This window comes from Rhodotorula toruloides (genome assembly GCF_000320785.1).
Source record: "Rhodotorula toruloides NP11 unplaced genomic scaffold Scaffold20, whole genome shotgun sequence".
NCBI classification, from domain to species: domain Eukaryota; kingdom Fungi; phylum Basidiomycota; class Microbotryomycetes; order Sporidiobolales; family Sporidiobolaceae; genus Rhodotorula; species Rhodotorula toruloides.
The window spans coordinates 167,854-187,247 of NW_015622980.1; the positions used below are offsets into that span (position 1 = coordinate 167,854).

Consider the following 19,394-nt stretch of genomic DNA (forward strand, 5'->3'; position numbering starts at 1 on the left):
GGCCTAATACCACCAAAAACACCTCGATTCCTCGACTTCCGCGACATCGCCTCGTTTCGTTCAAGCCGTCAAGTACATGCTTTCGGTGCAGCTGTTTTGCTCATTGTCTACCTGTAATCGATATCCTGCGAAACAGGACGTGGTTGGCGAGGGAGTCTGCCGTCGAGCGCGTCGCCTCCCGCCGTTTCGCTGCGCTGCTGTCCCTGCAGTTTCGCCGTGATGTACGCTTTTCTGGCTCACTCAGCGAAGCAAAGTCAGACCTACACGAGAGTGACGCCCGTCCCTCGTTGACATCGCTCGCGGGTTGACTTCTCGCCACTCCCGCTCGCTGACAGCATGGCACCCCCAGCCGGGCCCTCGCACATCTTTGGCAAAGGCTCCAAGCGAGCCAGGCTGACCGGCGGCGGCCTCATCAGCTCCCACGCGCCGACTACCTCCCCACCTCCTCCCGCTCTTTCGACCGACTCTCACACCGATCGACGCGCTCAGGAGCCACTGTTCAGGGAGGATGTGGACTTTGAGGACCTGGATGCGGAGGACGAGGGAGACTTTGAGCCGGTTGCGTCGACTTCGGGCGCGCCTTCGACGTGGGCGACGAGGGAGTCCCCTGCTTTCGCTTCCCCTGCGCCCTCGACCTCTCGAGTCAGTCATCTCCCGCCCCCGCCGAAAAAGAAACGGAAGACAAAGGCTGGCGAGGAAGAGGCGGAGCCAGGAGCGGAAGGGTCGGTCGAGCCTGTCGAGGGAGACGGCGAGGAGAGTGCTCGAGGAAAGGGGAGAGGGAGAGGGAGAGGACGCGGACGCGGCGGAGCGACCGCTGGACGAGGACGAGGGAAGGGGAAGGCGAAGACGGATAGGGAGACGATTGAGAAGATGGTTGTGCCGACCGTCGAGTTTCCTGAGCATTTCGTCAAGCTGGAGAAGACGTTCAAGGTGCGGCGACCAATTCTCACGCGCTTCCACAGCTTGCCTGACCGATTTTGTGATTTGCAGGCGCTCAACACGGTCTACACCTTCTGCTCGACTCGCAAGAGTATGGCCACGACTTTCGAGGTGTTGAAGGGAAGCGTGGAGAATCTTATCAAGCGGTGCGTTCATTTCTCTGTTCTCAAAGTATGCACTGACTGACCTTTCACGGGCTGCAGACCCCTCGAGATGCGCGACATCGCGCAGATCAAGTCACTCCTCCCAGAAGTCGTGACCTTCGCCTACATCGACTCGGACCAGCTTCGCGTGCACGCTTCTGGTACACCCGAGGACGCTCAGGCGGCGAAGCGGGAACAGAAACAGCGCGAGCTGGACGAGGCGTATCGAGCAGGAGGAGCGGGGGAAGAAGCGGCAGAAGGGAGACGGACGGGAGGAGGGGAGACGGTGCTTCTCTTCAGCTTCAACGATGGCGAGCTGCGGAGCGAGAACGGCGTCGGCAAGGTCATCACGAAGAAGTTCCAGTGCATCCGTTTGCCCTTCTCTCGGTAAGGCCAGTTCTGACCAGCTTGCCAACAGGCGCAAGAAGAAGAAAGGCGAAGCGCCGTCACCTCTACCGCCGCCCGAGACGCAGCCTAAATTCTCGACCAAGTCGATGACTGACCTCATCAACAAGCGAAACCTAAAGTTTCGCGCCGCCGTCTCCGACCTCCTCATCGCCTGTTCCTCGCACAACCCGCCTCTCGATCCGGTCGAGCTCCTTCTTGAGGCGACGGAGGAGAACCTGCCCGTCCATCCGGACGAGTTGTTGACGGAGGAAGACATTCGCGAGCGCGGTGTCAAGGAGAGGAAGGAGGAGCTAGAGTTCAGGGAGAGGAACCCGGATCTGCGGCCGAGCATGCGGCAGATCATCGAGGAGATGATGGGCGACAAGGAGCTGTACCGAGATCAGATCGTCGAGGATGGGCATAGGACAACGGAGGCGAGACAGGCAATCTACGGTGCGCTCCCGTCCCGACTCCTTCGGGTGACACTCGCTGACCTCGCTCGTGCAGGCGAGCTCGACCACGCCATCTCTCCGGCGTTTGCTGAAGCCCTCCTCGCGACCAAGAACATCAACCCCCACCAATTGTACTCGCACCAAGCCGCCGCCATCAACGCTCTCCATCCTTCCGACGCCCATCCTCGCGGCCGTCATGTCATCGTTTCGACCTCGACATCGTCCGGCAAGTCGCTCATCTACCAAATCCCTGTCGTCCAAGAGCTCGAAAAGGATCCGGACGCGACCGCGCTTTACGTTTTCCCGACGAAGGCGCTCGCGCAAGACCAGAAGCGGTCCTTGGGCGAGCTCGTTGCCGGCGTTGAAGGCCTCGATGAAGTCAAGATCGCGACTTTCGACGGCGACACTCCGAAGGAAGACCGCGACTACATTCGCGAGAACGCCAATGTAGTGCGTCTCCCGAATCGCTGCCTGTTCCGCTTCCTGGCTAATCCCTCGACGCTCAGATCTTCACGAACCCGGATATGCTCCACATCACGATTCTGCCACAAGAAGAGCGCTGGCGCCGCTTCTTCCGCAAGCTCCGCTTCGTCGTGGTCGACGAGCTGCACATTTACTCGGGCCTGTTCGGCTGTCACGTCGCGTTCGTCATGCGCCGGTGCGTACGCTACCGCCAGTAGCTCCGCCGCCATGCTGACTTGTACTGCCAGGTTGCGCCGGATCTGCGCTGCCCTCGGCAACCGCCATGTCCGCTTCGTCTCCTGCTCCGCGACTATCGCAAATCCTGTCGAGGTGCGTATATCGCTCGTCTCGCCCCAGTCATCACTGACGAGCGCGTCTTCAGCACATGCGAACCATTTTCGGTGTCGACGACATCGTCTTGGTCGACGAGGACGGCTCTCCAAGCGGGCAAAAGGTCTGTCTTCTTTTTCTCCGAGTCAGTACCGCCTGGGCTAACCCTGACAACGTACAGGAACACCTCGTGTGGAACCCGCCTTACATCGACGACCTCGACCCGAAGCAAGGCCGCGTATCGACCATCGCCGAGACGAGTCGAGTCTTCCGGTTCTTGATGGAGCGCGGCATCCGTGTCATCGTCTTCTGCCGAGTGCGTCGAACCGTCACTCTCAGTCGCGCTTGTGCTGACGACGAACTCGCAGGTCCGCATGCAATGCGAGATCCTCATGCGGCAGGTCCGCCAGGATCTCATGCTCGACGGACGCAGCGACATGGCCTCGCGCGTCATGTCCTACCGCTCCGGCTACAGCGCGCAGGTTCGTCGGCTTCTCTCCTGCTCGAGTCCCGCCTGGCTAACCCGTCTCTCCCTCAGGACCGCCGCAAAATCGAGCAGGAGATGTTCTCCGGCCAGCTGCTCGGCGTCATTGCGACGACCGCCCTCGAGCTCGGCATCGACATCGGCAGTCTCGACGCCGTCATCACCGTCGGCTTCCCCTACACGCTTCCCGGTCTTCGACAACAAGCCGGACGAGCCGGACGGCGAAACAAGGACTCGCTCGCCATGCTCATCTGTGACCCGTTTCCGCTCGACCAGCACTATGCTCGCAACCCCGACCTGATCTTCTCGAGCCCATTCCAGAAGATGGCTCTCGACCTCGACAACCCGCTCGTCCTCGAAGCGCACATCCAATGCGCAGCAGACGAGATACCGCTTCATCCCGTCGAAGATGCCGTCTACTTCACCGGCGGCGACGAAGACAAGCTGCGACGGATCTGCCTAAGCCGACTCGTTGGCGATGACGACGGCTTCTACCACTGCCACCCACGCTACAAGCCTTACCCGGCGCGCAGCGTCCCCATCCGCAACACCGAAGACGAGCACTACACGATCGTCGACATCACCGGCGGCAAGAGCGAGGTCGTCGAGGAGGTTGAGACGAGTCGCGCGATCTTTACGACGTACGAAGGTGCCGTTTTCATGCACATGGGCCGGACCTTCCTTGTTCGCGAGGTCAACCACGACCGTAAGCTCGCCAAGATCGAGGAAGCGTCGCTCGAGTGGCGGACGAGGCAGCGGGACTACACGTGCGTTAGGTGGCTTCCTCGCCACTTGCGAAGTCTGGCTAACAGCTCGACTCTGCAGCAACATCGACCCGGTCGAGGCGCTGTCCATCCGGGAAGTGCAGGGTGGCGCCACGACCGCTTCGTACGGTGTCGTATCCAGTGCGTCCTTCGCCTCGTCTTTCGAGCGCACCAACGCTGACCTGGCTCTGCATAGTCACCGCCGTTGTCTTCGGCTACTTCAAAGTCGACCGAAGGGTGCGTTCTCCTATCCTTCTCGTCGACTCGTCATGTCTGACCCTCTCACGTCGCAGAACAACATATTGGACACGGTTGACGTCCATTCTCCGCCCTTTGTCCGTTCATCGCACGGGTTGTGGATCGAGATCCCGCGTACGGCGCTCGAGATCCTCCTCCTCAAGAACTTCCACCCCGCCGGCAGCATCCACGCCGCCGAGCATGCGCTGTTGAGCTTGACGCCCGTCTTTGCGATGTGCGCCGAAGGAGACGTCCGTACCGAGTGCAAGAACCCGGAGAAGGAGATGTCGAGCGTCAAGACGACCCGGAAACGGCCGGCCAGGCAAGTCGCTCCCAGTCTTGCCCTGCCGCCTGCCTCGCGCCTGCTGACACGCTATCTCACGCCAGGCTTATCTTGTACGACACGGCGGGCAAGTCGGGCGGCATCTGCGCGAAAGTCTTTGACCACATCAACACGCTTATTGCGCAAGCTGCCGACACGATCGCGAACTGCCGCTGCTCGCAGGGCTGTCCTTCTTGTGCGCACATCCTTGCTCTCGCTGTCGTAGGCGAAGCTGACAAGCATCTTGACAGGCGTCGCCTCCAACCTCTGCTCCGGCGCCAACACGATCGTCTCGAAGCTCGGCGCGCTCATCGTCCTCGACGCCATCCTTGGTCGACCCATCGATATCGACAGCATTCCGATGCAGGAGCTCGCCAAAGGCGTCACGCCTGGCGGTCCTGGTGCGACCATTGACCTCGCAGGAGCAGGGGTCCGCCCAGAGGTTATCAAGGCTGCGCAGGCGATGGCTGCGATGGGACCTGGCGCGAGTGCGGGCATCAAGCTGGAAGAGCTTGAGGAGGCGGAGGAGGTGGACGAGGCGGAACTGCTGGAGCGCGAGCGAGCTCTTGCAGAGCTCATGGGTCCGACGCCAACACCTCAGCCGCCGCTGTCTGCGGCCGCACAGCTCGACGACGACTACGAGCCGGATGAAGAGGAGCTGATGGAGCGGGAGAGGGCGCTGCAGGAGCTTATGGGTCGGACCGCTGGCGCAGGATTCGACAATCCTCGAGGAGAAGCGCCGACGGAGGAGCGGGAGACGGAGAAGGATCAGCGGGAGCGCGGGACGTTCCAGCTGAGCGAGACGGGAGGGTTTCTGAGGGGCGTCTGAGTCGTTCCGAGTGTATCTCCTGTTGCTGTCATCAGCAGGCGTCGTCTCCAGGAGGAAGACGAGGAAGCTGCGACTTCGCAACGCGATTTTGCCTGCTCTCCTACACATCTGCTCTTCTCCCGATGCTCTTGAGGAGCAGGACGTCGAATTAAGCGGACAGCGACGAGTTCGACACGGACCAACTCTGCGAGGAGAGGGTCTGCCGAAGGTCGCTCTCCGCCCCTCTCGCTCATCTCGCTCTGCCTGCTTGTTAGTTCGCGCAGTGCCTCCTTCGAAGCATTAGGTACGCTCACACACCTGCACTGGTTTCCGCGAGCTAACGACGCCTTCTTTCATCCGTTGACAGCACCCCGCCAGCTCCCGGTCACAACAGCGAGACGACGGCAGCTGGAGGCAGGATGGCAGACCGCGCACTGAGGATGCCAGCTGGGCTGACGCCTCCACGGTCGCTCTCGCCGTCTGCGCTGTCCCCGACCTCGGATCCCTCCCCTTCCCCCACCATCAGCGACGACCTCGACCTCGCTGTCCTGACGTCCGACGCGTTCACCTCCGAAGCCGATTGGCTGAACGCTGTCGTCGAGAAATCGCTCACGAAGCGCAAGTCGGGCGACCAGTCCCTCGCCGAAGTCGAATCCACCCTCACCCGCACCCTGCACTCTCTCGACATCTCGGTTGGCGACACTTCGGCTGCCGTTGACCGCCTGATCACCGAGATCTCGCTCTCGGTACCCCGCCTCACGTTCGACCTCCAGCTGATGCGGGAGAATGCGCTCCTACTGCGCTTCACGCTCGACGGAATCCGGAAACGAGGCGGAGGTTACGGAACGGAGAGTGAGGTGGGCAAGGTCCTCGAACGCATGCGAGTGCTCGACCTCGTTAAGCAGCGAATGGAGGCGGCGCGAGATGTCTTGCGCGAGGCGGAGAGTTGGAGCACGCTGGAGAGCGAAGTTACGGGCTTGATTGGTGAGGACCAGTACGCCAAGGCTGCCGAGCGACTCGCAGAGGCGGCGCGGTCGATGGTCGTCTTCCAGAACACGGCCGAGTACGAAGGACGACGCGCGCTCATGGTCTCGCTCCAGAACCAGCTCGAGGCGAGCCTGAGCAGCGGTCTCGTCAAGGCGATCAACGAGCGCGACGTCAAGGGCTGCAAGCAGCTATGGAACATCTTCGGCATGATCCAGCGCGAGCAGGAGTACCGCACCTACTACTTCAGCAACCGCCGCGGCACCCTCGTCGACAGCTGGACTTCGGCCAAACTCAGCGATTGCCTTGAGGCTCCGTCCGCCCTCCCTATCTCGGCCACTCCGAATCTCAACGCGCCGACTCAGAAATTCGTCGACGCCCTCGCCCATTTCTACAGCGACCTTCAGGTCCTCCTTGCCGAAGAACGCACCTACATCCCTGCCATCTTCCCCGACCCCGCTCCCACCCTTTCTTCCTTCATCGAGACGACGCTCGAAGGCCTGTCGCCGCCCATACCGCAGCGACTTACCTCGATCGCCGACTTCTACGGCCCCCTCGTCCTCCCCGAACTTATTGCCGCGTACAAAGCGACGGAGGAGTTCGCAGTCCAGGTCGAACGGACCTTCATCAAACTCGAGCCGAGTCCTGCCCCCGCCCCTTCTCCACCAGCGCACTCGCCGACGTCGCCGCGACCGGGTCACAGCCCGTCTTCGCCCTCCTTGTCCGGCGGCGCTCCTGCGACTCCCGCGAAACGCCGCATGTCGAAGCGGAGATCGCTGTCCAAACGGCTCTCTGCTCGGTCCATCTCGTTTGCGACGGGTCAGGGACCGGACTTCCTGAGCGACCATGGCGGCGACGAGGACGAGGAGGCGAGCGCGGCGCAGGTGCGACCTTGGGAGACGGCGCTGTTCGAGCCGTTCCTCGACTGGCAAGTCGAGTACCCGGAGCTCGAGCGGCGGTATGTCGCGTCCGAGATGAGCAAGTCGCTGGGCGACATCGGTGACTGGACGGCCGGGTTGACGAGCGGGTCAAGCTCAGCGGGGTCGGAGAAGGGCGCAAAGATCTTGCTCGACAAGGCGGGCAAGGTCTTCTCGGTCCTCGAGGAGGCCATCGGCCGGAACCTCGCCCTGACGCACGGCTACGGCGCTCGAGGGCTCGTCGATGTCATGAACGAGCAGCTCGTTGCCTTCTTCGACCGGCGAAAGGAGGACCTGATGCGGGCGGGACGGGAGAAGGGGTCTGCGTCGGCGCGGAGACGGGCGCAGGCGACAGCGGCGGCTCTGGCGGGCGGGATTGCGAGTCCGGACGAGGAGCAGGAGATGGTGCTCGAAGGGCTCGAGTACTCGACGGAGGACTGGTCGACCTTCCAGTTCGGCCTCAAGCTGCTGGATACGTGTCGCGGCATGGCGGAGCGCTTGACGGCGTTCGAGGCGAAGCTCAAGGCGAGGATGACGGTTCTGGCGCATGCGGTGCGGGAGGCGCGGGAAAGTCCAGCTCGCTACACCGTGCCCGGCACGACCAAGGGCGCCATCCTCCTCCTGCGACAGTCAACGCTCAACTCGGCAGAGCTCGCCGAGCTCCTCGACCCCCTTGAGAAGCCGCACGAGGCGCCGTCCGGCGGTTCGCTCTCCCATCCCCCTCCGCCTCCGCCGCCCTCGCCCTTTCTCCTGCCGAAAGCTCGCGGCGCTGCGACCGACTTTACCCGCACAACCCAGCTCTTCCTGCACGACACCATTCTCGCCCCACTCTTTGCCCATCTCAACGAGTACTCCACCTTGGCGTGCTGGACGACGACGCAGGAACAGCGACCCGGCGGCAAGGGCGCATTCGACTTGGCGATTCCGACTTTCTCACTCTCACCCACCGAGACCATCTCCCGCGTCGGCGAAGGCCTGTTCAACTTGCCGCGCCTGTTCGAGGTGTACGCCGACGACGACGCGCTCGCCTTCTCCATCGAGACCTTGCCGTTCGTTGATGTCGAGACGCTTCGAGCGCTGCAACAGCCGCCGCAAGCTGCACCGCCGATGCTTCGTCAAGGATCGGGGCACAGGTCGACCTCGTCCGAAGCGCTGAGCGGAGGCATCCCCGCATCTCCCGCCCTCACTCGCACTCGCCGCGGTTCGCTGGTCGCAGGCTCTCCCAGCTCGCACGCCTCCGCCAGTCAGCCAGCTCACATGCCCCTCTCTGCCGAAACGGTCATCGCGACTTGGCTTTCCTCCCTTACCCTCTCCATCCTCTCGCACCTCACTTCGACCGTCCTGCCTGACATCCCGCGCTTGTCGAAACACGGCTCGGCACAACTCGTCTCCGACCTCGAGTACCTTGCGAACGTCGCTCGTGCGCTGGACGTCGAGAGTCCGGAGGAACTCGACAGCTGGAGAGACGCGGCTGCGCTGGACGACAAGGCGCTGCGAGGTGAGGCGGAGGTCGATGAGCGGATTGACAGGACGGTGCTGGAGAGGGTGGCGAGGATCAGAGGTATCAGGCGGGCGGCGTGAGCGCGGAGGAAGCGGGTGCAATTCGCAAGCTCCCACGTCTCCTCTCTCTCTTCGCGATTGCAAGCGAAAGCGAGCATTGCAGTCTCAGCCCAGAAGAAGCGCCCTCGGAATCGTCCCCTCCTCGCTCTGCACCTGGCCCCAATGCTCGTCGTAAGGTCCAATCTCGACGCCCCTAGCTGCGCAGACATCCCTCAATCTTCCGCGCAAGGCGATCTCGCGCTCCTCCTCATCGGGATCCCACTCCGTAGCGTTCGTGTAGAGGTCCTTGAGCGGGTTCCCGATCTCGAGGACCTGGAGCTGCGGAAGATAAGTCGGCGAGGCGAAGGAGGACGTGATGATCTGCATGTCCTCGCTCGAGTAGAACTGCGGCAAGCGAAGGTGCTTGATGTGTGACGGGATGCCCGCAAGCAGGGTCCTGATCGTGCTGCCTGCGTCACCGAAGATGGGTTCGAATTTGCTGCAGACTTCGTCCTCCTCGTCGGAGTCGTAGATCGGATAACCGTGCGGTTGCAACTCTTGGCGCCGCATCAAGCGCTCGAGGTTAGCAATGACGCCCGACTCGCGAATCTCGAGGTAAGTCACGCCAGCCGGCACCGTGTTGAGCGTCTCGCGGACTACGCCGTACTGGCAGGCCTTGACGATGAGGTTCTTGAGCTGTGCGAAGTCCGAGAGGTCGAGCGATTCGCGAAGGAGCGAGAGACCGAGGGTGTGGACGGTCGACCGGGACGAGCCAGACAGCTGGTCGAAGAGCTCCTTCGTCGTCGGAGAGCCGATGATCCGACGGTCGAGGTTCGACTGGACTCGCAATCCCTTCTTATCATAGTCCTCCCACCGCCACAGCCAGTCGTTGTCGAGGAGCTCGACCTCGAGCGTCTTGAGGTTGCGGAAGCGGCAAACATCGTCGAGGACGTCCGTCACGTAGCGGAAGTGCGCTCCCAGAACGACGAGCGAACGGAGGCCGGGACGCTCTGCAGCAATTGTCTGCAGCACCTGTAAGGGCCAATTGACCTGGCTTTCGACGCGCGCCTCGGCATGCTGGACCAGGCGGGCCGACTGAATGTTTGGGCAGGCGCCGAAGATGCGGCGGACCGCGCGAACCGCAGCGCCACCCTCGAAGATGCCGTAGTAGACCAGCTTCGTAGGAAAGAGGGCAAAGGCGGGCTTGCGAGCGAGAAGGAGAAGGAGGCGTTTCGTGCGGTTGTCGAGCGCACGTCCCGCGTAGGCGTCCCCCTGAAGACGGTCGAAGTAGTCCTCGTCCATGTCATCGTCAGAGTTCTGCCAGCCAATATGCTTGTTCGAAGGCGCCGCAATGCCGCGTTCCTTGCCGGCGGAGAGCAGGAACTGGCACATGCCACGTGTGCGGCGGTCTTGCTGGCTGTAAACGACGACGGTCGAGAGAAGGTACGGCATAGTCGCTTCGCGGAAGCTGCGAGAGACCTTGCTGAGGTTCTCAAGCGCGCCGAAGTCGGCCTGCTGGAGCGGGTCGAGCCAGCGGAGGATGTCGGGCAGGACGTCGAGCGGCAGGATGGGAAGCATGGTGGCAAGGCGCTGGCGTGGTACGGTGGTCTGCCAGTCAATGACGCACAGCAGGCGCGCAAGCGAGTTGCCGGCGAGTTGCAGGAAGGACGAGGGAGAGAGCGGGTTGCGTCCTGTGCACCCCGCCGCTCACCGCTGAGCTGGTCGTGGAGACACTCGAGCTGCTCATGGATGTGCTACAGACCTACCAGACTCACGCGTGACCCGCCGAATGCCTTCGTCGCGTCTCTCGTCGTCCTCGCCAAGTCTCATCACTCGCAGTGCGAAGGGTGGAACGAGGACGCAGGCGTGAATCTTGCGGCATTGGACGCGTTCAGCAGCCTCCAGAACTCGTATGAACAGCTCGATCCGCCGGCCTGAGCGAGGAGGGGAGCCTGCTCGCCTTCACCTGCTCGTCCACACCTTTCAAGATGAGCGCTCGCCTTCTCTCTTCCTTGCTCTCACTTCACGCCTGTCCACAATGCTCGTACTCCTTCGCTCGACTGCACGCGCCACTCCACAGCTTTTCGCCCGACCTCTCGCCGTGACCGCCTTCCGCCGGCTCACCAGCGCCGCGACTCCTCCTCTCGCCATGCTGCAGTCGGTGACCTCGTCGAAATTCCGCAGGCAGGTGGAGGAGGCTTGCGGAACTGAGAATGACCAGGATGCCAGCAGGCCGATCGTTGCCAAGGTGGCGGCTGGACTTGCTCTTGACGAGTGGGAAGCGCAGGTACGCTCAGCACTTCAACCCGTCCAAGCAGCGAGAGAGGACAAACTACTGACTGCAGTACCTTGCAAGGACCTCGATTCATACGAGTTATTCAACTCCAGGACTCGATACGTCTACTCCGGCGAGATCGAGCCGTTAACGCCCGGTCAGGAGGTGGACAACCATCCTCTCTTCTGCTTCCTTCTTGGCCTTCACCACCTCGCCGCCCCGACGATTCGAGCGGCAGAACAGCCCGTCGTCATTTACACCATTGAAAAAGAGGCTGCGGCCGGCGACTCCGTTACGTTTTTGCGAGGCAACATCTACGAAGATCCAGCAATCGATGAACTCGCCACCTATCCAGCCTGCACCAAACTCAAGCTCAAGTTTATGGAGGACGATGCGGGCGTCGTCGAAAATCCGAAGGGCGTGACGGTCCGCCAGCTGCTCGACCTGGCAAGGCACTACTTTAACACACCTCTCACAGAGGAGGAGACGCGCTATGCACGGCGGTGTCTCTCCAGGAGGACGGGCGATGTGGTCCGCATCGGAGACTGCCTGCCGCAGGTCTGCAGCTTCATGCGGTCTTTCAAGGTTGAACAGGGTGGCAGCGTTCTGGCCGAGTACATGTGGTTCCATGACAGGCGGACACAGAAACAAGCGGAGTATGCACAACGGGCTCAACAGGCTGTGGTCGAAGTGTAAGCATTCTTTGTTGCAACAGCGTATTGTATTCCGTTTCTAAGCAGCAGCCGGAGCAGGACTCGCCGCCGGACTCGCCGCCGGACTCCCTCCGCCCGGCGTCGCACTCGCTACCTTCCGCTTCTTCGGCCTCGGCAGTCCCGCTCCGCCCGCTGCGCCTGGTAGCCGTGCGCCGAAGCCAAGGCGCTTGAGAGTCGACATGGGGAATTTGGTGCTGCGTTGTGCGAGAGCGTCAGTGGGGGAGTATGAAGGGAAGCGGAGGGAGAACGAACCGGCAGGTTGAGCAGACGGGTAGAGGGGAGCAGAAGACTGCGCGCGAGAAGCCAGCAGGATTGTTAGCTCATTCGCCTTCAAGCGGAGTCATACGAGCTCGACGCACTGGAGAGACAGACGGAACAGACGTAGCCAATGTCGACGATATTGCGATGGCAGAAGCATGCAGCTCGAAGGTCGACTTGTTCTTGTCGCGGCTGGTTGAGGTGTCGATGTGCGGCTGGGCCGGGGAGGAAGGCCATCTGTTCGCTCTCGAGTCAGCACCGCTTCAAGCGAGGTGAGACGGGCCCGCACCATGAGGTACTGCAAAAGACCGGCTCGTCGTGCGAGCTTGTAGTAGGATCCGCTGGTGAGGTGACAGGCTTGCTGGAGGAAGACGGCGTCGGGACCGAAGACCTTGCAGACGTCAATTTGGATGTTCTGTGCGGGTTCTCAAGCACCTCGCATCTCGTCAGTACGTTCGACAGGAACGAGCGCGTGAGGAAAGCGGCTCGCGACGGAGACGCACATTCTTTTGCGCCGTAAAGATGCAGTTCATGATCGGGACGTATTGTGAGCTCGAGTCTTGCGTGACGCTGATCACGACGATTCGAGGTTTTGGTCTTCGAATGGCGGACGTGGCGGAAGAGGCGGAGAGGGGATCGGTCGTGGAGAGGCGGTTGATGTCTAGATGGGATGGAGTCAGCCAAGTTCATTCTGAGCGAGAAGCACGCCGATACTCACGACACAGAGCCATCGACAAAGCGCCAACCAGATTCGAGCCTGTTCACCAACGTCAGTCAGCCCTCCGCGCTCGAAACGAATCAGCCCGAAACGCACCACCGTCCGGCTCATCCGGCACATGCCCCATCATCTCCTTCACGCCCGCCTTGAGGTGCTCGTCGACTATCCGGAATTGCTGGTAGGTGTTGCTGTCGTTTGCGGGTGTCGAGGTCGAGGGGGTTGAGGAGGAGGAGGTGGTGGGCGTGAGTTGCGAGGAGAAGAGCTGGCGGCTGTGCAATTGAAGCTGCCATCAGCGCCTGGTTGGAGCTATGGCGCTCCGCTTAGAACGCTGTCACTGTCGTACGCACCTCCGCCCAGGACCCGCCGCGAACACAGCCAACTCGTTCTCATGCCTCAGCGCCAGATGCGCATTGCAGAACACGAGTGTCTGATCCAGCGCCTGTTCCAGCGACAATGCGTCGTTCGTTTCGCCGCTTGGCTGAGCGGAACGCGCCCATGAGACCGGGTTCAGGTCGACCTGATGAGGATGCGAATGGGGTGAGCCAGCGCATGGGGCGGGAACGGGGCGAGTCTGGACGAACGATGAGGCACAGTAGGTCTCCTACGCTGTCTTGCAAAGCCATCCTGAGCGGTTGGGAGCGAGAGCGAGCGTGTTGCAGGATGTCAAGGTGTGGAGCGCCTCCTCGAAGCCAACTTGACCCTCGACCGCTCACCCTGCTGCTCCTGACTGCTTTGGACTGTTCTTACTGGGATCTGACGTGCTGCTACGTATTCCTCAGCTGCCACACAAGCGCTCCCACCGCACGCTCACCGCTCTCGCCCGCTTCAACGCCAACACCGTCATGAGCCGGTGGAAAAGCAAAGGGCGAGCGAGTGACGCAGACGAGGACGCCGAGATGTCTGGTGAAGAGGAAGCGAGGCAGAACGGGACGAATGGGCGCGTGAGGATGGCTGCGACGGCTTTCATGCGTGCGTCCCCCCTCTTCCTCCCTTGCTTCGCTCAAACGGTGCAGCTGACGCTCTCGCTTTCCCTCACAGCGCTAGCCAACTTCCGTATCGAGCCCTCGGAAACCTTCCCCCGCCCAGATACGCCAATGCGCCAACTGCAACCTCCTCCGATGCCTCTCGCTTCTTCGTCTTCCGGTTCTGCAACGCGTCAGCCGCCGAGTAAGAGGGCGAGGAGGGTGCTTGCGACGGAGGAAGAAATGAAGGAGTGGGAGAGCGAGAAAGGACGGACGAAGAATGGAGTCGCGGATCGGGAGACTGAGATGGAAGAGGGAGCGGAAACGAGCGTCGAGGGGACGAAGCAGAAGGCGCGACCGACGGGGAAGACCGGTACGTCCTACTCACTGTGCTCTTCGTGCGCTACACCGCTCACCTTTACACCCGCAGCTCGCCTCCCTCCCGACCCTCACCCTCCTCCCGCTCGCCCCATCGCCGCGACGCCGAAAACGTTCCGCCCCCTAACCGCCTTCGGTCTCTCCCCTTCCCTCACCACTTCCACCTCCAAACCCACCGCCTTATCTTCGTCCAGAACGGCCGCTCGTCCAGCGCCCGTCTCAGCTCTCGGACGAGTCCCTCTCCCTCTCCCTCCTCCAGGTCGGCCGAAGACTCCAACCACGCCGCGAGAGGCGGAGTCGAAGCCCGCAAAACCGCTAGCGAACCTGTCTTCGCTCCTACCCGCTCGCTCACCCTCGACTCCGAAGGACAAGGGAGAGGAGCGGAAGCCGATCCTCGCGCTTGCGCCGCCTGCTTCGATACTCGCTTCCAGAGCCACCGGGGACGATGCGGAAGTGGAGGAAGGCGAGGATGAGTGGAGTCCGAGGAAGAAGGGAAGGGGGAAGGGATACATCCAGTGCGTCTCGCTCCTCTCCCCTTCTCTCCCGAGGCTGATCGAGTTGCGACGGTGCGGAACAGCTCCGGTATCGCCGCACGTACCGCAACACTCCTCTCCTCATCACGCACAACCCATACCCTCTGGCTCCACTCGCTCTCTCGCCTCCTCTCCAACCACCCCTCGACGAGGGAAGAGCTGTTGGAACGGATGAGGCCGGATGTGAGGTTGAGGGTTGGAGAGATGTTGGATCCTTTCTCTTCCGTCGCTGGTGCTGCTTTGGGAGGAGGAGGGGCAGGGGGAGGGAGGAAGACGCTCCTTACGCGGTGCAGGCTGATCCTCCCCTCCGAGTCTACCACCTCTCTCGCCGACGAAGGACCCAGGAGGAGGGACCTCGAAGGACTCGTCTTCTTCTCCCTCCACTTCTCCACCTCCTCATCCTCATCCACCACCACTATCTCCACCTCTTCCGCGAAGCAAGAAGCCGGCCAAAAAGCCACCCTCGTCGTCCCGCAAAACCCTCACGATCTCGCGCGCTTCGTTAGCGTGGGGAGGGAAGTGTGGGTTTGGGAACCTTGGGGTGAGGTGGGGGTTGCTCAAGACCTGAGTGAGTTTGGGATTGGAAGGGCGGGGAGGGGAGCGGAGAAGCGCGATGAGGAGGGTGAGGGAGGGGTGAGGGTCGAATGGGCCCCTCCGGGTGGGCGAAGGGGAGAGGAAAGGCAGGGGGAGAAGGAAATGGCGAGGAAGGGGTTGGTTTGCTCGAGGTTCGCGGTGGTTGTCCCGTAGCGTGCGGGCGAGGACGAGGGTGAGCGGAACGAGATGCGCTTTTTCTTTCCGTCGCCTCTTCTGTCTCTCGTAGTCTTCCAGCTTGGCGGACAGGGTGGCAGAGGAGAGACGTAGCGTTACAAGATGGTTGGAGGTGCGATAGGTGTAGACGAGGGAGAAGAGGAGGAAGAGGTGAATGGCTGATCCTGCTCGCTTCGAACTGTCAGCCTGGACGGTTTCGCGCACAGGGGAGAGATCTCGACGCACCGTACGAGCCCGCGTGAGGCTATCGTCCCTCCGTCGCTCCCATCTCCTTCTCCCTCTCCCTCTCCTTGACCCTCTCGAGCCGCCTCGCCAGCTCGTCCATCTCCGCATCCAACTCCCTCTCCTTCCCTCTCAGCTTTCCCAGCCTCTCCTCGACCGCAAACCGTTCCTTGACCAACTGCGCGCGTTCGCCCGGCTTGAGACGGACAGGTTCAGTCGGGGGACCGGTCGCGGTGAGTGTTGGCGAGGCCGAGATGAGTGCGTTGGAGGAGTCGGTCGTGTCGCGCAGGTAGTAGCCTATCGCTACGCAGGCTGTGGGCGTGTTCAGAGTGTCAGTTCAAGGTGGGTTGAGCAGCGAGGACGAGTGAGATGGACATGGGACGGTGAGGGTGATGGCGACGGCGTAGAACCTCCGCGAGCTGCGCGTGGCGAACATCCGCGCACACTAGCACACTACTAGTAACTGGTATGAGCAGTAACGAGTTCAAGCTCGTCGTCGTCGCTCGTCGATGAGACTCTCGCTCGCCTCGCAACGCGTGAGCAACGCCAACCGCTTGCTCTCCCTCTTCCCGCTCACTCTCACTCTTGCTGGGCTCACGATGAGCGACTCGGACGACGACGCAGCCATCGCACGTCTCGAGGCCGAACTCGCGCAGAAGAAGGAGCGCAAGCGGGCGAGGGAGGACGAGCAGCGCAGGAGGGAGGCGTTGGTGCCGAAACAGCTCGTGCCAGACAGCCCGTCGCCCAGTGCGTGCACTGCTATACTCTTCTGGGCTGTACACTGACACGCGGGCGCACCCAGGGAAGAAGAAACGACCCTCGACGGATCCCTCCCTCTCGACTTCCGCTTCCACTTCGCGACCCCCTCCCCCTCCGCGCTTCTTCGAGAAACCCGCGCTCGAACGCACTTGCAATCCGAGCGACAAAGTCGAGATGCGCACGTCGAGCGGCGGGACGAAGGAGAGCAAGTTCGTGGATCACATGTCAGCTGTTCGTGCGTCCTTCCCTCGCTGCCTTACTTTGTTCCAGGCTGACGAGTTTTCGAACGGTCGCAGCGAAAGGTTTTGCAGAAAGCATGTCGAAATCTATCTCCGCCGCGCGCACTCAGCAATCCAAAAAGCGCCAAGTCGAAGAACGGCGTCGACAGTCATCCACTTCTCTCGCCTCATCCTCGTCCGCGTCGCTCGTCAAACTTGATCAGCTTGGGAAGGAGGCGCAGGAGGTGCTGATGAGCGGGAAGAAGGGGGACGGGGCGAGATTGAGGCCGAGAAGGGAGAAGGAGAAGGAGAAGAAGGGGACCGGCGCGAGGGAAAAGGAGAACGCGTTGCTTGCTTCCGCCTCCGCCTCGGCAGCGACGTCCTCCTCCGTCAAAGCCTCAACCTCCGCGCCAGCCATCTCCCGTGCCATGCCCTCGACCTTTCCCAAATCATCCACCTCTTCCTCCACCACCGCGAAAACGAAACGCTCGACCGACGACGACGACCTCGAGATCACCGACGGACCGTCCCGCCGTACGCGCAACAAAGACGGTACGGTCGTGAACGAAGTCGAGATTGGACCTTGGGAGTTTCCCGTGAGGAGTGAGGATCCGGAGTGGGAAAAGGTCGAGCCTTATAGCGGGATTCGGTTGAAGTGCGTCCTCTTCCCTCGTTCTCTCCTCGAAGTGCTGAAGTTGACGCTGGTGCGCAGGGAACGCCTGATCCCCCACTCTGAGATCCAAGACCTCCTAACAGGCCGCTACCCCCTCCTCCCGTCCTCGTTGTACGCCCTCTCGCGCGTCGATTCGCGCAACAGGATCGACCTCGACCCGGAGATTGTGGATGCGGATTATGTCGTCTTTGGGGTGTTGGCTTGGAAGGATGAGGTGAGGTTTTTGAATGGCGGGATGGGGAGGGGCGGAGGGGGGAGGGAGGGGAAGAAGGAGGGCGAGGAGGGGGAGAGTGAGGGTGAGAGTGACGAGGAGGAGGGTGAGGCGGATGGGAAGGCGAAGAAGAAGGCCGGTTCGAATTCGTCCTCGACTTCGCAAGACCCTCTCTTCCGCCCCCCCACCCGCCGATCCCGCCGCCTCCGCTACATCCGCTTCGACCTAATCGACCTCTCCACTCCCCGTGCCTCCGCCTCCGCAACCGGCCAGTTGTCTCTCATGCTCGTCCAAGCCGATTCGGTCGACAAGGCCGTCGACGAAGAAGGGAACGAGACGGAGGTGTACAAGGGACAGAGCGGCGGAGCGTACGAGAGGTATTGGAAGGAGAGCCCGGGAGCGGTGGTGGCTATTGTGAACCCGATCTTTTTGCCGCATAACAAGGTGCGTGCCCCGGCCTCTCCCTCACTTCTTGAAGCGTACTAAGGAGACCTGCTGGGCAGGCCTACTCGTATACCATCAAGCCCACCTCGGCAGACTCGGTGCACGTCATCGGACGCGCAGAGAACCTCACCTTCTGCGAGGCGATCAAGAAGGACGGCAGGCAGTGCGGGAAGTGGGTCGATGCGTGCGTCCTTGCCTCTCTTCTTCAAGCGGAGTGGTGCTGATTAAGGGGAATGGCAGGCGGACGGGCAAGTTTTGCCAGTTCCATGTCGAGTTGGCGATCAAGAGGACGGGCGTCAGGAGGTCCGAGACGAACGCCAAGTACGCTTCTCCTCCCTCCTCATTCCCTCGCTCGAACAATCACTGACCGGTCACTTGTCGCGCAGCACCGCATCGCTCGCTCAGAAAGGGACCTTCAACCATTCGCACTTCAAGAAATCGCTCGGCTCGTCTTCCTCCTCCACGCTCGACTCTGCCCCCGCCGCTCAGCCACTCGCGAAGTTCGTAGCTGGCTCAACAACCTACGTGACAACCGGCACGCGCTCTTCGACCCTCACCGTCCCGCGCGGCGGCTTGCTCTCCTCCTCCACCTCCTCCTCTCGCGCGGGAGGGTTCATCCCTAACCTCCGTGAGGGCCCGTCGGTGATGGAGGAGAAGAAGCGGTTGAAGAAGGTTGTGGAGGACGAGAAGAGGGCTAGGGAGGAGATGAGGCAGTTGAAGAGGTTGGATAAGGGACGGACGGCGGGTGGGGAGTATTTGATCCGCAGCTCGAAGCGAGTTAAGGCTGAGGGAGCGAAGGAGGGGAAGGGGGAGAAGAAGCGCAGGAGGACGGACGAAGAAGACGAGTCGCCTTCGAGAAACAGCCGGTCGACGTCGGACTCGTCGGATGAGGAAGACGAGGACATCAAACCCAACCTTTCGTCCGTCTTCAAAGCCGACGCGCTGCGCAAGATCGGCTTCAACCCGACTGCGAAGCCGGGCGACTTGCCGAGGGACGAGTCGAGCGAGACGAAGCGGTACCGCGTGCGTACCGCCTTTCCTCGTATCCCTTTCTGATCATGGCATGGGCTGACCGGGTTTGGCTTTTTGGCGACGTACAGCTCGCGCTCGAGTCGGGACTCGCGGATCGCGAGATCAAGCTTTCCGCGCCGAAGCAGCCGCCCAAACCCAAGGTCAAGGCCCGCGCCGAGAAGGCCGCTGAAACTTCCGCGACGAACACGGAGGACGACGCGGACGAGGACGACGACCTCGTCATCGAAGGCGGGCCAGGAGGGGAGATGCCAAAGGTGCGTGCGCCTCGTGCTGTTCCTTCGTTTCTCTCCGGCTGACATCTCGCTCGAGCAGATCTCGCTCGCCAAGGCTTCCGCATAGCGCGCGCCACCCTTGACGCTGTTTGTACTATCTCCGCTCATCGCTCGCACTCCTGTCTCCTCCCATTCTTCGCATGCCATCTGTCTGTCATTCTATCTCGCCATCCGCACTCTCGCCTGGCCC

At 61.9% G+C, this 19,394-nt stretch overlaps 8 protein-coding genes across 8 annotated transcripts; 5 read left to right on the forward strand and 3 right to left on the reverse strand.

Moving 5' to 3' along the window:
• Positions 1-336: 336 nt before the first annotated feature.
• Positions 337-5,349, forward strand: RHTO_03361 (DNA/RNA helicase, DEAD/DEAH box type; the record flags this gene model as incomplete). Its single annotated transcript, XM_016417032.1, has 16 exons — positions 337-930; positions 991-1,085; positions 1,143-1,445; positions 1,501-1,922; positions 1,977-2,371; positions 2,428-2,564; positions 2,632-2,713; positions 2,766-2,837; positions 2,895-3,029; positions 3,082-3,195; positions 3,252-3,964; positions 4,023-4,102; positions 4,158-4,198; positions 4,255-4,484; positions 4,586-4,716; positions 4,772-5,349. 16 exons carry the CDS (start codon positions 337-339, stop codon positions 5,347-5,349), a joined length of 4,122 nt encoding a protein of 1,373 aa, XP_016271561.1.
• Positions 5,350-5,747: 398 nt separating this feature from the next.
• Positions 5,748-8,810, forward strand: RHTO_03362 (component of oligomeric golgi complex 7; the record flags this gene model as incomplete). The annotated part of the gene is made up of 1 exon (XM_016417033.1): positions 5,748-8,810. One exon carries the CDS (start codon positions 5,748-5,750, stop codon positions 8,808-8,810), a length of 3,063 nt encoding a protein of 1,020 aa, XP_016271562.1.
• An 84-nt stretch (positions 8,811-8,894) lies between these two features.
• RHTO_03363 (uncharacterized protein) lies at positions 8,895-10,346 on the reverse strand (the record flags this gene model as incomplete). Its single annotated transcript, XM_016417034.1, has 1 exon — positions 8,895-10,346. One exon carries the CDS (start codon positions 10,344-10,346, stop codon positions 8,895-8,897), a length of 1,452 nt encoding a protein of 483 aa, XP_016271563.1.
• A 460-nt stretch (positions 10,347-10,806) lies between these two features.
• RHTO_03364 (uncharacterized protein) lies at positions 10,807-11,739 on the forward strand (the record flags this gene model as incomplete). Its single annotated transcript, XM_016417035.1, has 1 exon — positions 10,807-11,739. The coding sequence occupies one exon, from the start codon at positions 10,807-10,809 to the stop codon at positions 11,737-11,739; it is 933 nt and encodes a 310-aa protein (XP_016271564.1).
• Positions 11,740-11,775: 36 nt separating this feature from the next.
• RHTO_03365 (transcription initiation factor TFIIH subunit 3) lies at positions 11,776-13,355 on the reverse strand (the record flags this gene model as incomplete). The annotated part of the gene is made up of 9 exons (XM_016417036.1): positions 11,776-11,950; positions 12,009-12,045; positions 12,116-12,251; positions 12,304-12,429; positions 12,518-12,675; positions 12,733-12,771; positions 12,829-13,001; positions 13,080-13,249; positions 13,314-13,355. The coding sequence occupies 9 exons, from the start codon at positions 13,353-13,355 to the stop codon at positions 11,776-11,778; spliced, it is 1,056 nt and encodes a 351-aa protein (XP_016271565.1).
• Positions 13,356-13,574: 219 nt separating this feature from the next.
• RHTO_03366 (uncharacterized protein) lies at positions 13,575-15,352 on the forward strand (the record flags this gene model as incomplete). Its single annotated transcript, XM_016417037.1, has 4 exons — positions 13,575-13,701; positions 13,771-14,067; positions 14,125-14,587; positions 14,650-15,352. 4 exons carry the CDS (start codon positions 13,575-13,577, stop codon positions 15,350-15,352), a joined length of 1,590 nt encoding a protein of 529 aa, XP_016271566.1.
• A 265-nt stretch (positions 15,353-15,617) lies between these two features.
• RHTO_03367 (uncharacterized protein) lies at positions 15,618-16,031 on the reverse strand (the record flags this gene model as incomplete). The annotated part of the gene is made up of 2 exons (XM_016417038.1): positions 15,618-15,907; positions 15,971-16,031. 2 exons carry the CDS (start codon positions 16,029-16,031, stop codon positions 15,618-15,620), a joined length of 351 nt encoding a protein of 116 aa, XP_016271567.1.
• Positions 16,032-16,194: 163 nt separating this feature from the next.
• On the forward strand, positions 16,195-19,271 carry RHTO_03368 (zinc finger, Mcm10/DnaG-type domain containing protein; the record flags this gene model as incomplete). The annotated part of the gene is made up of 9 exons (XM_016417039.1): positions 16,195-16,342; positions 16,398-16,589; positions 16,651-17,227; positions 17,285-17,900; positions 17,960-18,084; positions 18,141-18,221; positions 18,287-18,923; positions 19,001-19,186; positions 19,245-19,271. The coding sequence occupies 9 exons, from the start codon at positions 16,195-16,197 to the stop codon at positions 19,269-19,271; spliced, it is 2,589 nt and encodes an 862-aa protein (XP_016271568.1).
• Between the last annotated feature and the right edge of the window lie 123 nt (positions 19,272-19,394).